This window comes from Coregonus lavaretus (genome assembly GCF_964263955.1).
Source record: "Coregonus lavaretus genome assembly, chromosome: 35".
NCBI lineage: Eukaryota > Metazoa > Chordata > Actinopteri > Salmoniformes > Salmonidae > Coregonus > Coregonus lavaretus.
Genome location: NC_140022.1, coordinates 8,145,912 through 8,165,891, shown reverse-complemented (window position 1 = coordinate 8,165,891; position 19,980 = coordinate 8,145,912). Strand labels below are relative to the sequence as shown.

At 44.6% G+C, this 19,980-nt stretch overlaps 2 protein-coding genes across 2 annotated transcripts; one reads left to right on the top strand and one right to left on the bottom strand.

The window, feature by feature from the left end:
- Positions 1-914: 914 nt before the first annotated feature.
- Positions 915-2,193, top strand: LOC311109862 (inhibin alpha chain-like; the record flags this gene model as incomplete). Its single annotated transcript, XM_084152876.1, has 2 exons — positions 915-1,230; positions 1,448-2,193. 2 exons carry the CDS (start codon positions 915-917, stop codon positions 2,191-2,193), a joined length of 1,062 nt encoding a protein of 353 aa, XP_084009002.1.
- Positions 2,194-2,541: 348 nt separating this feature from the next.
- LOC311109859 (gap junction gamma-1 protein-like) lies at positions 2,542-13,252 on the bottom strand. The gene is made up of 5 exons (XM_084152873.1): positions 12,716-13,252; positions 6,285-6,566; positions 5,047-5,278; positions 4,134-4,841; positions 2,542-3,854 (listed from the first exon to the last, which is right to left on the bottom strand). Exons 2-5 carry the CDS (start codon positions 6,522-6,524, stop codon positions 3,841-3,843), a joined length of 1,194 nt encoding a protein of 397 aa, XP_084008999.1. The 5' UTR covers positions 6,525-6,566; positions 12,716-13,252; the 3' UTR covers positions 2,542-3,840.
- Between the last annotated feature and the right edge of the window lie 6,728 nt (positions 13,253-19,980).

Sequence of the window (19,980 nt, the reverse complement as noted above, 5' to 3'; positions counted from 1 at the left end):
AACACTTAGTATCCTCTAAGGGGGTTGCAAAGGGTTTATGAGTAGTTTATATAAACAGTTATAACACATTCGTTCAAACTGTGGTTAATTTTCAATAACAACTGACCCCAATATCTGTTTACATTTGAGTCATTCAGCAGACGCTCCTATCCAGAGTGACTTACAGTGCATTCGTCTTAAGATAGCTAGGTGAGACAACCACATTTTCTGCACTTATAGAGCATGTAAGCCATTCCATTTCAGACAACACCTCTTTCAATCCTATCTTATCAGGCCCTAGTGTTTTGTCTAATACTACTCCGCTGCTGAAATCTCATCACACCTCCTACATTAAATACACACACTATGCGTATTAAAGAAAACCTTGACACTAAGGAAAAATACCTCAGAAAGGGTTTCAAAGTGTTGCTTCAGTCCACTTAACAAAACAGACAAATCTAGTACAGTACAAGAACAAAGTAGCCCTCACCGTGGAACGCAGACTGCGATCAAATACATTGCAACTTCAAATCACCCACAAGGTCATACTCTGCCGTCTTTCCTCTGGACTATGACTGCATAACAATAACATAGGGCTCTCTCACACTCCCTTTTTCTCCAATGTCTAGATAGGCCTGGGTAGGAGGGAGGGGGCCAATATTAGTCCATGAGAAAACAAAGGAAAGACCCACAGTGCTCAGCGTTGGCAGAGACGGAACCTCCATGTAATACAGGACTTCATTGACTTCATTTGCTCTGTTAACCGGCTCAGGACAGAGAAGGATCTACACTACTTCACCTACTATAATTTTTTGGCACAATCAATTGACCCGTTTGGTCAATTTACCTACTTGGATTACTCAAACTCAAATCATTTTCCCACCTTGATCTACATGCTTCACGACCCTCCTCTATAGACTGAATAGATCTGAACCATGTGGAGTGGTCCTTCTACTGTCCTCTCATGTGTCCTGCTGCTCCTGTGGAGCCAGACCCGGACCCAGGCCTGCCAGGGGGACAAGCTGCCTCGTGACGTGGTGCTGGACTGGTTGAAACAGCGCCTCCTGGATGGGTTAGGGATGGAGCAGCCCCCTGAGCCCAGCCTCCAGGCCCCTGACGGGGGCAGAGAGAGAACAGAGGCGGTGCGAGGTCACCGGAGATCCACCAGGGTAGGGAGGGCAGCCTGGGCCCAGGACCACAGGAGGCATCACCAGGAGAGCCAAGAGCAAGTCATCCTCTTCCCCAGCTCTGGTGAGTAAGAGGGTCTATCATTCTTTCTCACGCTCTGACGCCATGTTCCTTTTCCCTTCTCTTTAGTCAATCACTCTTCACTAGCTCACTCCAAAAGTGAAGTTTGTCAGATGTTTTTCCAGACCTCAACAAATGACAAGTGTAGGTTCTTTGTTTCACCCATTTCCCCCATCTATTGACCTGACCTTATTTCCACTGTCTGCTTTGTTTTTCCCAGACTCTACCTGTCATAGCTCAGACTCTCCATCAGAGGAGAGAGCCACCAGACACTTCACCTACTACTTCCAATCCTCCCTAGACAACCAAGAGTCCGCCATCACCTCGGCCAATTTCTGGTTCTACGCCGGCGAGGGGGCCAGCAGGAACACCACCCCGCTCTACATCCTCACGTCAGACCAACAGCTCCTCCAGGTGGCAGAGTCTCCGGCCAAGACCACCGCTGATGGCTGGACCACCTACCGCCTCGAGCGCCACCTCCTCACCGCCCTGACCCAAGGCCCCTTTGCGCTCCAGGTGCGCTGCCCCTCCTGCGAATGCCACGCGAACGAATCCGACAAAATGCCATTCCTCCACCTGCATGCCCGACTTCACGGCCCAGACCGCTCCCCACGGCGAGCAGCCGCCACCATCCCCTGGTCCCCGTCGGCCATCGACCTCCTGATGCGGCCATCGCAGGAGAAGCCAGAGTACAGCGACTGTCAGCGGGAGGAGATCAACATCTCGTTCCAGGAGCTGGGCTGGGACAACTGGATCGTTCACCCAAAGGTTCTCAACTTCTACTACTGTCATGGAACCTGTTCGGCTTTGGACCGCACCACTGCTATGCTGGGGATCAAACAGTGCTGCGCTCCGGTCCCCGGGACCATGAAGTCACTACGGTTCACCACTACGTCTGACGGGGGGTACTCCTTTAAATACGAGACCCTGCCCAACATCATACCAGAGGAGTGCACCTGTATCTAGGCCTAAAACCTCAGATGGGCTCAGTTTTTCCAAGATTCATTGTTATGCTGGTGGTCTAGGCCAGGGCAACTTTGACCTTTTTATTTTTAAAGTGTCTTTGGAGAACTCGACAACTAGGCTAGACTTATAACTGATAGGCCTACGTTTGTCATGCGCCAAGACTAGAGCAAAATAAAGTTTGTTATTGATACAGCTACACAAAACATTGAAATGAATGTGCAGTGTGTTCTTCCTTCTTGCCACAAGAGGGCAATGCAGACTCAGATTAAGGCATTTTAGAAGAAGTGAAGTATAGACAGAGGTCAACAGTGAAGTAATCATTCCAAAAAAAGACATTGCAAAATCATTCTGTTCAAATATATTTATTCATGTATTTCTATGAAACTCTACAGTTACAAAAACTACAAAACTTGCAACAACGCTCCACCAAATATTGAAAAAAAATATAATTGGAGTGTTATTTCTGTACCGAATAAAAAACTAAAGGAAAAATGAAATGAACACAGCATATGACACAATCGTTTCCAGTTTTCAACTCAACCATTTCAAAGTACCATCACATTATGACAACAGATAGGCAAATCATGGGGCATTTGCCTCCTTAGAATTCCAGCACAAACATAAAAAAAATAACTCACCAACTAGCTAGCATGAACAAAAGGAACCAGGACAGGAGAGGCATGACAGGTACAAGAGGACTACAGATTATATGAGTGTTTTAACAGCAAGAACATTTCTAGTCATCACAGGATTCAAGCATTTCCCAGGTATTTATCACATTTGGCCAATTTGTTGGAATTACTAATATACAAGGCTTTAACAATGAGAGGAGTCTCACGGAATGTCAAAACAATTATTAACTAGTCACATAAACCTCTGACAAAAGCTGTACAGTTTATGTCCAAGATTAAGTTACGGTTTCGTTGAAGAACTGCACTTTTGGAAAACCTCCCACCACCTTGTATGCAACACACATACATGTACACACATCCTCTTAATGTCTGTGCAGAAATACATCCCTCAGGCAAGTGTTCATTGCGGTTCACTCTGTTTCCAGCGACAACAAGCCCTGGCTTAACAACATGTGCAGTAAATGCTTTTAAGACCGTGTTGAGCCTCCCTCTTAAATTGGACCGACTAGTAAACTTTGTCAATAGAGACGAAGGGGGGTAAATTAAAGCTTACACTGTATGAGACAGATTCCCTTGACAGAACACTGAAACTGACCGGAGAACACTTTGGAATGGACATGAACGGAGTGACTGCGAAACAAACTAAAACGGACAAACAAAAACACCTTTGGGCAAAAGAAACGGGGTGTCGACTACATCTAGAAGGCTGTGCTTCAACGACAGGCACTGCCAAGGTAGGGTGTGGGGTTTCGGCAAGCTGAAACTTGAGACCAAAGTATTTGGAGGCTCTAAAGTCGAGCGAGTCAGACGCTAAAGGAGATTTGTCCTGTAGCTTTACGGAAGCTTGTGCAGCTTTACATTTAAGATTTCACTGGCCCGTAATATTGCAAGGCACTCCATCCCTCACACAATCACACTCTTCAGTCGCTCTCAGTTGTCTGGCTGTGTTCCCATGTGCTTCCCCATCCGTGGAGGGCCAGTTGGGAAGAGAAAGCAGGCAGGCATTAAGCAGGATTCAGGCATGTACTCCTGAGGGAACAACAACACGTTAGACAGGAAATAGAGGGATCTCTAGGTTCTCTCCTACTTTATGGAGACAAACAGTACTATAGGCCTATCTAGGTTAATGTCATTCTGTACAGTAAGGCAGTCATTCAAAATGGCTTAAGGAATCTGTAACAGGTTCAAATAAACACAATGTCTGAAAAATACTTTTCTTCAGTCCCTCTTTTTCCTAGGACTGATGAAGCTCGAAGCCTTCAGTCATATTGGTTTGACCCGTTCAGCAGTCACCCCCTTCCTCCCTACCTTTCTCGCTGGCCGCCGCCTGTTTCTCCTGAGCGAAGTTGAGTCTGTTCTGCTCAGCGGCCGTGGTGTTGTTCTCTGGGCTGCTGCTCCGTGACAGGGACCCCTGGCCCTCCTCGTTATGGTAGGCCAGGTCCAGGTGCTGCTGGGCCATCTTCAGGTGCTTCCTCAGTCTCTCCAGGTCTCTGCTGGACGCCTCATCCCCCAGGCTCTCCCTCCCAGAGTCCCCCGCCAGCGGCTCTCTGAACTCTGCCTTCAGCTTGCCTGACAGGTCCTTCTTCCCCAGGGCAGCGTGGTACCCTGGCGGGGCCGTGGGCACATGGCGGGAACTGCAGAGGGACCCCCGGGCCACGGGGGGGAGAGGTGGGGCGGGGTGGCGTCTGGCGCGCCCGCGGAGGGTGTCGCGGACCCCGCCGAAACCCAGATGGAAAATCTCCAGGAGGGTGAGGGTGGTGCAGAGGAGAGAGACTACGTACATGACCAGGAGGAAGATGGTCTTCTCGGTGGGCCGCGAGACGAAGCAGTCCACCGTGTGCGGGCAGGGAGAGCGCGTGCACACGTAGGAGGGCGCCACCTCGAAGCCGTAGAGGACGTACTGGCCTAACAGGAAGGCCACCTCGAAGGCGATGCGCGAGATCAGCGAACACACGTACACCTTCATCAGGCCGTCGCGCGCGATCCGCCGCCGACCGTCGTGCTTCTTCACCGAGCCTGAAGAGGAGGCAGTGACACAAATCAACTGACTGACAGCATGTCACAGGGCAAGGAAAAGACTAGGGACGAGTATGATCCACACAACGCTTTAAAGTTTTCAATAAAGTAATTTCCTTGGTGACAACTTTATAACCAGTGTGAATGAAAAGAGGTATGAAATGAGTCAGTTTGTGTGTGGAGAATCTCTCCTTCCTCACCCTACCTTCTGTGGATTTCTCTTTGTCCTTCTCCACCTCGATCTCCTCAGTGATCATGGGGTCCTCCTCTCCGTTGTCCTCCGCCTCCTCGTGGTCCCGCTGTGCCCCCCGGCTCACGATGGGCATTCTCTTCTTCCCAGCGCGATGAAGAGGCCGATACTCAACATCCTCCATGCGGGCGATCTTGTGCATGGCAAAGCCCAAGTACATGATGGTAGGGGTGGTGATCAGGATCACCTGGAGGAGGAGGAGATGGGAGGAGTGGATGTTAGACAGGGAATTCACGAGTGCATATGCAGTTAATGGTTTGTTTGTGTCAAAAGTTTATGCATTCCATTTATCACATCTGTTATGGCTACACACCTTATAGTTGCTTCGTGCTAACTTGAGAACTTTTACATACAGTACCAGTCAAAAGTTTGGACACACCTACTCATTCAAGGGTTTTTCTTTATTTTTACTATTTTCTACATTGTAGAATAATAGTGAAGACATCAAAACTTTGAAATAACACATATGGAATCATGTAGTAACCAAAAACATATTAAGGCAAGAACAGCTCAAATAAGCAAAGAGAAACGACAGTCCATCATCACTTTAAGACATGAAGGTCAGTCAATCTGGAAAATGTCAAGAACTTTGAAAGTTTCTTCAAGTGCAGTCGCAAAAACCATCAAGCGCTATGATGAAACTGGCTCTCATGAGGACCGCCACAGGAAAGGAATACCTAGAGTTACCTTGGCTGCAGAGGATAAGTTCATTAGAGTTACCAGCCAAGAAGGAGAGCGATGGAGTGCTGCATCAGATGACCTGGCCTCCACAATCACCCGACCTCAACCCAATTGAGATGGTTTGGGATGAGTTGGACCGCAGAGTGAAGGAAAAGCAGCCAACAAGTGCTCAGCATATGTGGGAACTCCTTCAAGACTGTTGGAAAAGCATTCCAGGTAACTACCTCATGAAGCTAGCTAGAATACCAAGAGTGTGCAAAGCTGTCATCAAGGCAAAGGGTGGCTACTTTGAAGAATCTCAAATATATTTTGATTTGTTTAACACTTTTTTGGTTACTACATGATTCTATGTGTGTTATTTCATAGTTTTGATGTCTTAACTATTATTCTACAATGTAGAAATAGTTTTAAAAAAAAAGAAAAACCCTTGAATGAGTAGGGGTGTCCAAACTTTTGACTGGTACTGTATGTTTGCGGAATTTTGTTGTTGTTGATTTTCCATTAAGTCTCACCTGGAAGATCCAGAAGCGGACGTGAGAGAGCGGAGCGAACGCATCGTAGCAGACGTTCTCACACCCAGGCTGCTGCGTGTTGCAGACAAACTTAGCCTGTTCATCGTAGTAGATAGTCTCACCCCCCACGGCCGTCAGCACGATGCGGAAGATGATGAGCACAGTCAGCCAGATCTTCCCCACGAACGTGCTGTGGTTGGAGATCTCATCCAGGAGACGCGTCAGGAAGCTCCAGCTCATGGTGAGGCCTCAGCAGACACCTGGCCAGGAGCCCTCTCAGCTCTGGGGGGGAGAGGGGATGTTATTTTCAGTGTGGCATTTACCTGAAAGCCATTTTTGGTGCTCCTGGCTCATCTTCAGAGGAGGTCATTTTCAAAGACAGAAAGGAGACCATGATCATCATGTCAGTTATGGAGGTAGGGTTGGAGGAGTGTTAGGAGCAAAAGGGGAAGCTTCTTAAAACACACATCAAGTCAACACCATTCATCAAGGTAAAACAAATGCCAGTCAAGACAAGACCGGGGGTAATTACTAAAAAGTTAGCAGAGAGAACTGGCTGCCTCTTGTAAGGATCCATTCTACACACTAGACTGTAGATCAGAGAAAACAACCATGCGATCCACACGTGTGTATGTGTCACCCTGGGAGAGGTACAGAAATAAAACCAAGCCATCAATACTTCAAAGTGCTAATAGAATAAATCAGAGCTTTGTGTTAAGCTTCTAATCTTTTAGTTACTGTGTGAACTCCAGGGGAGGTCCAAACTTTAACGCAGTCAAATTATTTACAAGTCATTACTGTAATACTGCTGGAAATATTTGATTCTCTGCCACGATTCAACCAAGCATGGCTCTTCAGTTAAACCTCAAACATAACATGTATATATGTATTTAAAATCAAAAGTTGCAAAACCGGTTCTTATGGACACCTTAACATGAATTGAAAAAACAATTAACTGAAACGGTATGGCTACTTCTTATTCCTGAAAGGGAATTTTAATTACCTTTCTGACACGACTGAATTAAAATGGCCTCATTGACCCCAACCCTGCTCTAGAAAAATAACACTCTTGAGAAATACTTGATTTGATCAACAGGGGGCACCACTCCATCCACAAGGTTAATCTATGATGAGCCACAGGTGCATAAGGTGGGAACAGGGATGGTTGGATGTTGACGGCCACACTCCCAGGTTAAATATCATTATAGGAACCAGAAAAGCAGGTGCTAGGTGGAATGTTACCACCTAGTGAGATTTCTGTGATAGTAGTACCAACGAGATGAACATGTCTCACACCCAGGCTTCAGTTCTACGGCAATATGTTTTCCTTGTGAAGGATTTAGCAAGTGTGGTTTCTGGTTTCACAATATGCTTTTTGCTCTGATGTAAAAAGGAGGTTGTTCATTTGGAAGCGCAATAAAAAAAAAACAGTTACAATAAGGTCTCTGTATAGACTGAACTGCTAGTGAACCATGGTGGACCGGCCCAACAAAACTACCATTCATGACAGTTGAAAAATAACCTAACACAGGTCAGTCCATACTGTATCATATGGTACCATAGTGGATTGTGGTTCACACCTATATTCTTACAGCGCCCTGTCATTCCAAACCCCAGCCTCCTCACTACCACCTCTACAGACTGGCATCGGCAAGTCACAGCAAGCTGGGACTTCACACTGGGGGGAGAGAGGTTGGTGTGGGTCAGAGAAGCAAGGAAGACCAGATGGGAAAGCTTAGCAGGAGGAGGAAAGGGGGTGAAAATGACTGGAGGGGAGGGGGGGGGAGGGGGTCGCCCCGTAGAGTCAAAGTATTTACCAGGCCACTGAATTATGATAGATGAGGAGGTAGGTCAAGATAGAAGCTACTGCAGCAAAGTGTATACAGACATTGCAATGGTATACTGTGTTCATACAGTGAGCGCTCCAGAAGTATGGGGACCGCAGATTGTTTTGTTGTTTTGGCTCTGTACTCCAGCACTTTGGATTTGAAATGATACAATGACTATGAGGTTAAAGTGCAGATGTCAGCTTTAATTTTAGGGTATTATCGGGTGAACCATTTAGAAAATGACAGAACGTTTTGTACATAGTTCCCCCCCCCCCCCCCATTTAAAGGGACCAAAAGTATTGGGACAAATGCACTTACGTGTATTAAAGCACTAAAAAGTTAAGTATTTGGCCCTATATATACACACACGACTACATCAAGATTGTGACTCTAGAAATGTGTTGGATGCATTTGCTGTTTTGTTTTGGTTGCGTTTCAGATTATTTTGTGCCGAATAGAAATGGTAAATAGTGTATTGTGCCATTTTGAAGTCACTTATTGTAAATTATATAATACGTTTCTAAAAACGCTTCTTTAATGTGGATGCTACAATGATTACGGATAACCCTGAATTAATGGTGAATAATGATGAGTGAGAAAGTTAGACATCATGCACATTTCAAATCCAAAGTGCTGGAGTAGAACCAAAACAACAAAAATGTGCCACTGTCCCAATACTTTTGGAGCGCACTGTATTTGACATGATGAAGGCTTCTGAGTGGCGCAGTGGTCTAAGGCGCCGCATCGCAGTGCTAACTGTGCCACTAGAGATCCTGGTTCGAATCCAGGCTCTGTCGCAGCCGGCCGCGACCGGGAGACTCATGGGCGGCGCACAATTGGCCCAGCGTCGTCCAGGGTAGGGGAGGGAATGGCCGGCAGGGGATGTAGCTCAGTTGATAGAGCATGGCGTTTGCAACGCCAGGGTTGTGGGTTCGATTCCCACGGGGGGCCAGTATAAAAAAATAAAATAATAATAATAATATATATATATGTATTCACTAACTGTAAGTCACTCTGGATAAGAGCGTCTGCTAAATGACTAAAATGTAAATGTAATGAACCTGTCTAGGAGTGTTCATCTAATAGCAACAGTCATCATTACTCATCAATGATCACCAGTTACCTTGATTACTTTCTTGATCCAAGAAACAAAACTAGCCCGTCTTTCCCACACTAGTCATCACTGGTCTCTAATATCCCAGAATACATGTGGGTGAGGTGACCAAGTCTTCATCTAGTGCCAGTACCTGAGGGCATACCTCTACCATTTGCCACCCATGGAATTGCCAGGTCCTCTCAACTCAACCTTTGAAAAAAGAGTGGGTGCAGTGAGCAGATTTAACTAGGCCTATTTGACAATCATGCCATACAACTGAAACAAAAAATGTCCACATTTCCTGTGGCAATTAACCCTACACATTTTGACTGGAAAAGGTTTGTTTTATTACTTTTTCCATATCATGTAATCATTAACAATTTGTCTTAATACAGTATGGTAAATACTTATCAAGAGGAGAAAATATCCCTTATCCACATCTAAAATGTAACTAAAATCAAGCCAATCGTGATTGAGTTTATATATAATCTGTTTAATTTAATTGTAGTTTCAAGTTATTATATTCTAATTATGTTAACATTAAAGATTAAATGTTTTGTAGGAAATATAAATCAATAAGTATTTTAGATAATTGGGGGCAGGCGAGGAGAACCTAGACAAAGCTGTCTGGTATCTGACTCTTGACACGGTAACATGAGATCAAGTGATCGGCTGGTTTATTCTTCTGGGTTTTTGGTTGCAAGCAAGTTTGGCCCTATATTCAAAGCACACAACGGGCGCAAGTAATCTCCTGTTAGTAGATATGCAATTGACCCTGCATATTTAAAAAGGCAAAGCTGATTCTAGATCTGCACTCCTACTCTGAGACACTGAACATGGGCCCTGCGTGTCCTAGTTTACAGCCAGTTTCTTCAGTAAATCCCTTTGATATTGGATCCTCTTCTCCATTTCATAGTGTACTTTGAGTACACAACGCCCATTGAAGATGACAGGTATTATCTAGCCAATGTCTAAAATGTCTCAGGTCAGTAAAATATCCAATGTTACATAATTGTTCATGTAAATCAAACCACTCTTCAAAACAAAAAAGCACTGTCCTAGCAGCCTAATAAGCATTGTGCATGAAAATGGGTCAGCCAGCTTTCTTCTCAATTTCCTTCTGGCTTTGAAAAGCAGTTGGTGCCACCTTCCCAATGCATACCATTTCATCTTTGGTCAATTGAGGCCTAGCCTACACCTAACAGGCATTCTACACTGCTCATGCCAGCAAAAGCCATGCGTTCCGTTTAGTTCCTCTAACACAATAGAATATAAGAATATAAAAACAGGCCAAAGAAACACAGGCAGCCTATACAGTGAAAAGGCCATCTAGGATTTCTAGTGGAGAGAGGTGTAGACAGGTGGGCGACTCAGTGAGAGTTCCATTAAGCTGAACCACGGTGCACTGGTCTATGGCATGTGACGTGAAAGGACAAAAGGGGTGAGGGAGGAGCGCCGTACTCAAATCAAACCGTAATCTGCACCGTTTAGGCATGTTGTCAATAAGGCAGAATGGTGCATCATTCAGAAACATAACATATGTTCTAATTTTTTTAACTACACTGAACAAAAATATAAAGGCAACAATTTCAAAGATTTAACAGAGTTAAGGTTCATATAAGGAAATCTATCAATTGAAATAAATTCATTAGTCCCTAATCTATGGATTTCAGATACCTTCAAAAAATTAAGGAATGGGCCAAATTCTCTAAAACGACATTGGAGGTGGCCTATGGTAGAGAAATGAACATTCAATTCTGGCAACAGCTCTGGTGGACATTCCTCCAGTCAGCATGCCAATTGCACACTCCCTCAAAACTTGAGACATCTATGGCATTGTGTTGTGTGACAAAACTGCACATTCTAGAGTGGCCTTTTGTCCCCAGCACAAGGTGCACCTGTGTAATGATCATGCTGTTTAATCAGCTTCTTGATATACCACACCTGTCAGGTGGATGGACTATCTTGGCAAAGAAGAAATGCTAACTAACAGGGATGTAAACAGATTTGTGTAGAACATTTGAAAGAAATTAGCTTTTTGTGCTAATGGAAAATGCCTGGTATCTTTTATTTCAGCTCATGAAACCAACCTGTTTACATGTTGCATTTATATTTTTGTTCAGTGTAATTGTCATTGGGAAGGCAGATAAAGCATTTTTATCAAAAGCAATCACTTTTACATGTGGAAACAGAATCCTACTAATTACTCCGTGTTGAACCTATCACTTTTGTTTTCAGTGGCCAGAGCGGGGCACCTGGCTCACGCCCAGGAGGCAACCGGTTCCAAAACTAATGCAATCACTTTTCACCCGATGCAAACTTCTTCCACCAAGGCAACCCGGGACAGATAATCAAATCCCCTTTCAGTGACAACCCAGGCCTGGCATTTAAAAGTCAAACCAAACAGCGAGAGAACACTAGACTAACTGGACCAGTAAAGATGGCCACCTGATAGGCTAACATGTAGGTAATCTGTGAAAGGTTAACACACAAACACAGTTGAGAGAGTGAGGGCAAATAAGCCTACTAAACACTTCTCAAATTCTCAATGACCAGCTGACCAAGACAGAGGGAACAATAGCCCGTTTTCTCATCTGGACCAAACCTCAACCTAGGCTACTGAACAAGCAAAAGGAGTTTGGTCAGTGAAGTAAAGACGGGGGGATGGGAGTTGAGCAGTGCAGAAGGCATGGTAGTGAATGTATCCGGTCAAGGAGCAGCGAGTTAACATTCCTTTGCCTCTAACCAAAAACAGAGATGGTCCGTGGCATAGGCCGAGGGTACATGCATGAAACCACTGCCTGCATGGCAACCAATAAACCTACAAACGCCAATCATTGGACTTCACTAGGTAACTCATAGAACTGTGACTTTGTGCATGAAATGAACTGTGTAAAAGGCCAATGAGCCAGAGAATTTAGATTAGGCTTGTTCGCTCACCATCAAGCGTTTTATTAGCGACTAAATTAGATACACACGTGTGTTAAAATAAAGTGCTTAATGAAGAGTTAATATTTTGATTGATAAAAACTGCCGATTTTAAGATTATCAAGATAATGAAGGCCTATACACAAAGTTTGACAAATCATGGATGGAAGGCGTTTGGTAAAGTTCAGATGGAAAAATCCATCAAACATTGGCCGGTAACAGTTGATTCATTCCGCAAACAAGATTAGAAACAACTTAATTCCGAACAACCATTTAATTGTAAATTCGGATTTTTTTATTAAATGAATACAAAAGTAGCAAACCTAAGTGCCTTGTGTCAAATTGCCAAAGAAAAGCTAAAGATCACACGATTGTAGCTTTGCTGACTGCGCTCACACAACGATGGTAGGAGATTACAAAAACTGATCCTAAAACTTTGAGCAAGGATTGATAGGCAACAATTTGTGGAAGGAATACATTAAAACTAGTAAATTAAACTGCGAGCAAAGTCACATTAAGCGTTTGTGAACCTGGTAAAAACTTCTCAAAGGATTATGGGTCTCCTCGCAAAAACTCACCTTTAACGCTCAAAGCTGTCCTTCTTGTCTTCAACCTTGATTCCCCCGCGTAGCCTCTCCAAATTATCCACAACTTGTTCTTTCTCCTCCACTGCTCTCTCATAAACTACACCCCCTCTTTTTTAACCCATTCGGCGCTTTGTGGTACCATGTGACCCCTGCATCCATGTCGGGGTCCCAAACACATTCAACGAGGACAAAAGAGAAGTCCCGAAATCCTTTTCACCCTCCACGTAATCCTGCCCCGTTTAGGAGACCCTTATCTGAAACGTGAGCTATACTAGCTGACTAGCTACTGTTTGCTCTATACTGTAATTAAGTATGAGGAGCTCACGTTTCACACGTTTTTGTATCATCTCATTGCTATATGCAGATTAATTAAACCAAGAAAGTCAGATATTTATGAAACCAATGGGCTTTTATATCTCTACAATCAAAGTCAAAACAGAATAGGTAGGTGCAGTTAATGATCTGCTTTGACTTTGAGGTAGTTATATTGATGTAGTTATCCACAAGTCACAATTTAGGCTACTTATCATCGGAGAAATGAAATATGAGAAATATATATGAGGGGGGAGGTAGAGAGAGGGGGGATAGAGAGAGGGGGGAGGTAGAGAGAGGGGGGAGGTAGAGAGAGGGGGATATAGAGAGGGGGGATAGAGAGAGGGGGGATAGAGAGAGGGGGGAGGTAGAGAGAGGGGATAGAGGGAGGGGGATAGAGAGAGGGGGGATAGAGAGAGAGCATTTAAAGAACAATAAAAATGTGAGCACTCCTGTGTGAGGTAGATCTTTCTCCAGCTGCTCTCTGTCTTGTTGGTTGTGTAGATCGGGAGTAAGAGTATTCTATAACAACATGCTCCCTGCTGTCCCTATCACACAGCTGTAGGGCTGGATCAGAGCCAGATCCACTCTTAGCTCAACACTCTGTGAGAGAATGACTGGAGGATTCCACACCAGCCCAGCTGTGTGCCTATGTCCAAATGGCCAAAGAATGTCCACTCTAGTAGTGTAGCTATGTCTAATATGTACTGTATGTCTACTGGGGAAATGTGCTCATGTGGTAAATGATCAATATCCTTATTGATAGCACAGGAGGTTGGTGGCACCTTAATTGGGGAGGATGGGCTCATGGTAATGGCTGGAGCAGAATTAGGGGAATGGTTTCAAATACATTAAACACATGGTTTCCATTTGCTCCGTTCCAGCCATTATTATGAGATGTCCTCCCCTCAGCAGCCTCCACTGATTGATAGGATTGTGTATAATGTATAATGTGTCATACAGAGCAAGATGCCAGTGATTCAACATCTACAGCATCTTAAACCCAAAAGCATACAGTGCATTCGGAAAGTATTCAGACACCTTGACCTTTTCCACATTTTGTTACGTTACAGTTCTAAAAATTCTTAAATTGTTTTTTTCCCCTCATCGATCTACACACCATACCCCATAATGACAAAGCAAAAACAGGTTTTTAGAAATTTCTGCAAATGTATTAAAAATAAAAAACAGAAATACCTCATTTACATAAGTATTCAGACCCTTTGCTATGAGACTCAAAATTGAGCTCAGGTGCATCCTGTTTCCATTGATCATCGTTGAGATGTTTCTACAACTTGATTGGAGTCCACCTGTGGTAAATTCAATTGATTGGACATGATTTGGAAAGGCACACACCTGTCTATATAAGGTCCCACAGTTGACAGTGCATGTCAGAGCAAAAACCAAGCCATGAGGTCGAAGGAATTGATTAGATCTGGGGAAGGGTACCAAAACATTTCTGCAGCATTGAAGGTCCCCAAGAACACAGTGGCCTCCATCATTCTTAAATGGATGAAGTCTGGAACCACCAAGACTCTTCCTAGAGCTGGTCGCCCGGCCAAACAAGGCAATCGGGGGAGAAGGGCCTTGGTCAGGGAGGTGACCAAGAACCCAATGGTCACTCTGACAGAGCTCCAGAGTTCCTCTGTGGAGATGGGAGAACCTTCCAGAAGGACAACCATCTCTGCAGCACTCTACCAATCAAGCCTTTATGGTAGAGTGGCTGGACGGAAGCCACTCCTCAGTAAAAGGCACATGACAGTGCACTTGGAGTTTGCCAAAAGGCACCTAAAGGACTCTCAGACCATTAGAAACAAGATTCTCTGGTCTGATGAAATCTAGATTGAACTCTTTAGCCTGAATGCCAAGCGTCATGTCTGGAGGAATCGTGGCACCATCCCTACGGTGAAGCATGGTGGTGGCAGCATCATGCTGTGAGGATGTTTTTCAGCGGCAGGGACTGGGAGACTAGTCAGGATCGAGGGAAAGATGAGCTAAGTTCAGAGATCCTTGATGAAAAACCTGCTCCAGAGCGCTCAGGACCTCAGACTGGGGCGACGGTTCACCTTCCAACAGGACAACGACACTAAGCACACAGCCAAGACAACACAGGAGTGGCTTCAGGACAAGTCTCTGAATGTCCTTGAGTGGTCCAGCCAGAGCCCGGACTTAAACCCGATCGAACATCTCTGGAGAGACCTGAAAATAGCTGTGCAGCGACGCTCCCCATCCAACCTGACAGAACTTGAGAAGATCTGCAGAGAAAAATGGGAGAAACTCTCCAAATACAGATGTGCCAAGCTTGTAGCATCATACCCAAGTAGACTCGAGGCTGTAATCGCTGCCAAAGGTGCTTCAACAAAGTACTGAGTAAAGGGTCTGAATACTTATGTAAATGTGATATTGCAGTTTGTTTTTAATAAATGTGCAAACACTTCTAAAAACCAGTTTTTGCTTCATCGTTATGGGGTATTGTGTGTAGATTGATGAGGGGGAAAAACAATTTAATCAATTTTAGAATAAGGCTGTAACGTAAAAAAATGTGGGAAAAGTCAAGGGGTCTGAATACTTTCCGAATGCACTGTACATTCCAAGTGAGTCTGATAAAAGTAGAATAGAAAATACCAATCTTGAGTCGAAGCACCTGTTGCCTGAACTCAAGCTTGGTATTTTGGCTGGTCTCAGCGCACATGCTCTCACAATTAAAATGGGCTGTGTGAAATCCTTTTAATTCACACATAACAGCTTGCAAAGAGTGGTGCCAACATCTGATGTTTGCCATATGTGGTGTGGTAATAAACTGGTCCCACTAACGTCAACAAACTCGGAACACATCTATCACAGGCTTAATTGTCAAAGAAACAGTGTTTGAAAAAACAGGAGACAGATTTTACAGGGTAAGTGCCCTAATACCTTACTGAAAGAGTACCTACGTCAAACATGTGGGCGTCATGCAAGACAAAACAGGTCTGCAAATGTTGTTTACTACCACTAGTTTATTATGCCATAGATAAACAAAAGCATAATCCACTCCTACTGAATCTCTTTAAAACATCCTTCCCACTGGGCACAGACGTCAGTTCAATGTCTAGTTTTGATTTACATTTGGTTGTTGTCAACTAACGTGAATTCAACGTGAAATCAACAAAGCATGTAACCATGTAATTGGATTTAGGTTATAAATTAGCTGAAAAAATATGAAATTCCCTTACGTTGATTACTTTTTGCAAATCCAATCAGTTTTCCACGTTTATTCAACATCATCACGCTGATTATTATTATTATTTTTACATAGAAACAACGTTGATTCAACCAGTTTTTTCCCAGTGGGTCTTTAAAACGTTTCCTGAATAGAGTCCCATCCCATCTTCAAAGCCTGGAGGAGATCAACTCTTCACAGCTAGGAAGGAGTCATTGCCTTCAAAGGGTGTATTTACTACTTACAGGTGGTATGTTGACTCTCTCCGGTGTCATTCGCTCAATAAGGAACTGCTTGTCTTAATTCTGGGGAAACAAACAGGACAAAGCCCCCTCCCAGGACTGGGATACTGCTGTCTTCTCCCAGGGGTGGGCAATTCTTGAGTAGCACTGCCAGAGCAGTGTCAAGGGCCCCACGAATGTTGCAGGAAGTGTGTATGCTGTGATATCTAACCCTACTCTCCCAATCCTACTTACGCAAGCAGAGAAAATATCCACACATCTTCATCTCCACATGAATGTCAGTCTATCACCTCTGGGTCTTTTAGGCAGTTAGTTGTATAAGTGTCTCCTTTGGGTGACTGTTGATCCGTACAAGTTAAGCCTTAATATTTTGACGTATGTGCCTGCCAGGTAGATCACACTGATGTTTTACTTATCTGGCGCTATGTTCCCTGCCCCCCTTGTTTACTCCACTCTGCGTCCCAAATGGCACCCTATTCCTTATGGGCCCTGGTCAAAAGTAGTGCACTATACTGTATAGGGAATAGGGTGCCATTTGGAACCGGGGGGGGGGGGGGGGGGGAGTAGGACATCAACTAAAAGTAATTAATTAATTAGCCATGTGGTGGGTTGAGCCACACAGGACCACTTGAAAACATTGAATCGGTGTGTACAGTGGTGTGGAGGCTGTGCTTTGGCAAAGTGGGTGGGGTTATATACTGCCTGGTTGGCCCCATCCAGGTGTAATTTTGGACGGGGCCACAGTGTCTTCCGACCTACCAGGTACAACCCTAAATCCGTAAACATGGGTACCCTCATAGATATCATCCTGACTAACTTACCCTCTAAATACACCTCCGCTGTCTTCAACCAGGATCTCAGCGATCACTGCCTTATTGCCTGCGTCCGTAACGGGTCCGCGGTCAAACGACCACCCCTCATCACTGTCAAACGCTCCCTAAAACACTTTAGCGAGCAGGCCTTCCTAATTTACCTGGCCCAGGTATCCTGGATGGATATAGATCTCATTCCGTCAGTAGAGGATGCCTGGTTGTTCTTTAAAAGTAATTTCCTCTCAATCTTAAATAAACATGCCCCATTCAAAAAATACAGAACTAAGAACAGATATAGCCCCTGGTTCTCCTCAGACTTGACTGCCCTTGACCAGCACAAAAACATCCTGTGGCGTACTGCATTAGCATCAAATAGCCCCCGCGATATGCAACTTTTCAGGGAAGTTAGGAACCAATATACACAAGCAGTCAGGAAAGCAAAGGCTAACTTTTTCAAACAGAAATGTGCATCCTGTAGCACTAACTCCAAAAAGTTTTGGGACACTGTAAAGTCCATGGAGAATAAGAGCACTTCCTCCCAGCTGCCCACTGCACTGAGGCTAGGAAACACTATCACCACCGATAAATCTACAATAATCGGGAATTTCAACAAGCATTTTGCTACGGCTGGCCATGCTTTCCACCTGGCTACCACCAGGTGGGCCGACTCTTCTCCGTGTATATCAATGATGTCGCACTTGCTGCTGGTGACTCTCAGATCCACCTCTACGCAGACGACACTATTTTGTATACATCTGGCCCTTCATTGGACACTGTGTTAACAAACCTCCAAACGAGCTTCAATGCCATACAACACTCCTTCAGTAGCCTCCAACTGCTCTTAAACACTAGTAAAACTAAATGCATGCTCTTCAATCGAACGCTGCTGGCACCCGCCCACCCGACTAGAATCACCACTCTCGACGGGTCTGACCTAGAGTATGTGGACAACTACAAATACCTAGGTGTCTGGTTAGACTGTAAACTCTCCTTCCAGACTCACATTAAGAATCTCCAATCCAAAGTTAAATCTAGAATCGGCTTCCTATTTCGCAACAAAGCCTCCTTCACTCATGCTGCCAAACATGCCCTCGTAAAACTGACTATCCTACCGATCCTTGACTTCGGCGATGTCATTTACAAAATAGCCTCCAACACTCTACTCAGCAAATTGGATGTAGTCTATCACAGTGCCATCCGTTTTGTCTCCAAAGCCCCATACACTACCCACCACTGTGACCTGTACGCTCTTGTTGGCCGGTCCTCACTACATGTTCGTCGTCAAACCCACTGGCTCCAGGCCATCTATAAATCACTGCTAGGCAAATCCCCGCCTTAGCTCATTGGTCACCATAGCAGCACCCACCCGTAGTCTGCGCTCCAGCAGGTATATCTCACTGGTCATTCCCAAAGCCAACACCTCCTTTGGCCGCCATTCCTTCCAGTTCTCTGCTGCCAATGACTGGAACGAATTGCAAAAATCTCTGAAGCTGGAGACTCTTATCTCCCTCACTAACTTTAAGCATCAGTTGTCAGAGCACCTTACCGATCACTGCACCTGTACACAGCCCATCTGAAATTAGCCCACCCAACTACCTCATCCCTATATTGTTATTTATTTTGCTCTTTTGCACCCCAGTATCTCTATTTGCACATAATCTCTTGCACATCTAGCATTCCAGTGTTAATACTAATTGTAATTATTTTGCACTATAGCCTATTTATTGCCTTACCTCCATAACTTGCTACATTTGCACACACTGTATATATATTTTCTGTTGTATTTTTTGACTTTATGTTTTGTTTACCCCATATGTAACTCTGTGTTGTTGTTTTTATCGCACTGCGTTGCTTTATCTTGGCCAGGTCGCAGTTGTAAATGAGAACTTGTTCTCAACTGGCTTACCTGGTTAAATAAAGGTGAAATAAAATAAAATAAAAAATCTGATGTACTGTGTGTTCTTAGGCATGCTCTCTCTCTATCAGAGGAGGCTGGTGGGAGGAGCTATAGGAGGACAGGCTCATTGTAATGTTTCCATGTTTTTTATGTGTTTGGTACCCTTCCATTCTCTAATTCCCCTCTATCGTCCCGGAGGACCTGAGCCCTAGGACCATGCCTCAGGACTACCTGGCCTGACGACTCCTGGCTGTCCCTGTCCCCAGTCTACCTGGTCATACTGATCCAGTTCGTTCTGTGGTCCTGACTGCTGCTGTTGACCCCTGACCTGATTCACCGGCCACTCTCTCTCTCATCTCAGAATACCTGGTTATGAAAAGCCAACTGACATTGACCCCTGAGTTGTTGAACTGTTGCCCTCTCTATAGCCACCATGGTTATTATATGACCCTGCTGGTGATCTATGAACGTTTGAACTTCTGGAATTAATGGCCTTAATGACCACATCTACTCTCCCCTCGGCACAGCCAGAAGAGAACTGAGCATGGTTCCTCTCCAAGTTTCTTCCTAGGTTCCTGACTTCTAGGGAATTTTTCCTAGCCGTTGTGCTGCTTTCTCTTTTGGGGTTTTAGGCTGGGTATCTTATAATAATAATAATATGCCATTTTGTAAAGCACTTTCTGACAACTGCTGATATATGTATATAAAATACATTTGATTGATTTGAGTACATTTCTGCAATGCTTGGATCATTTAACGCTGCTTTGAACATTGGTCCAGATGAACAGGCCCTT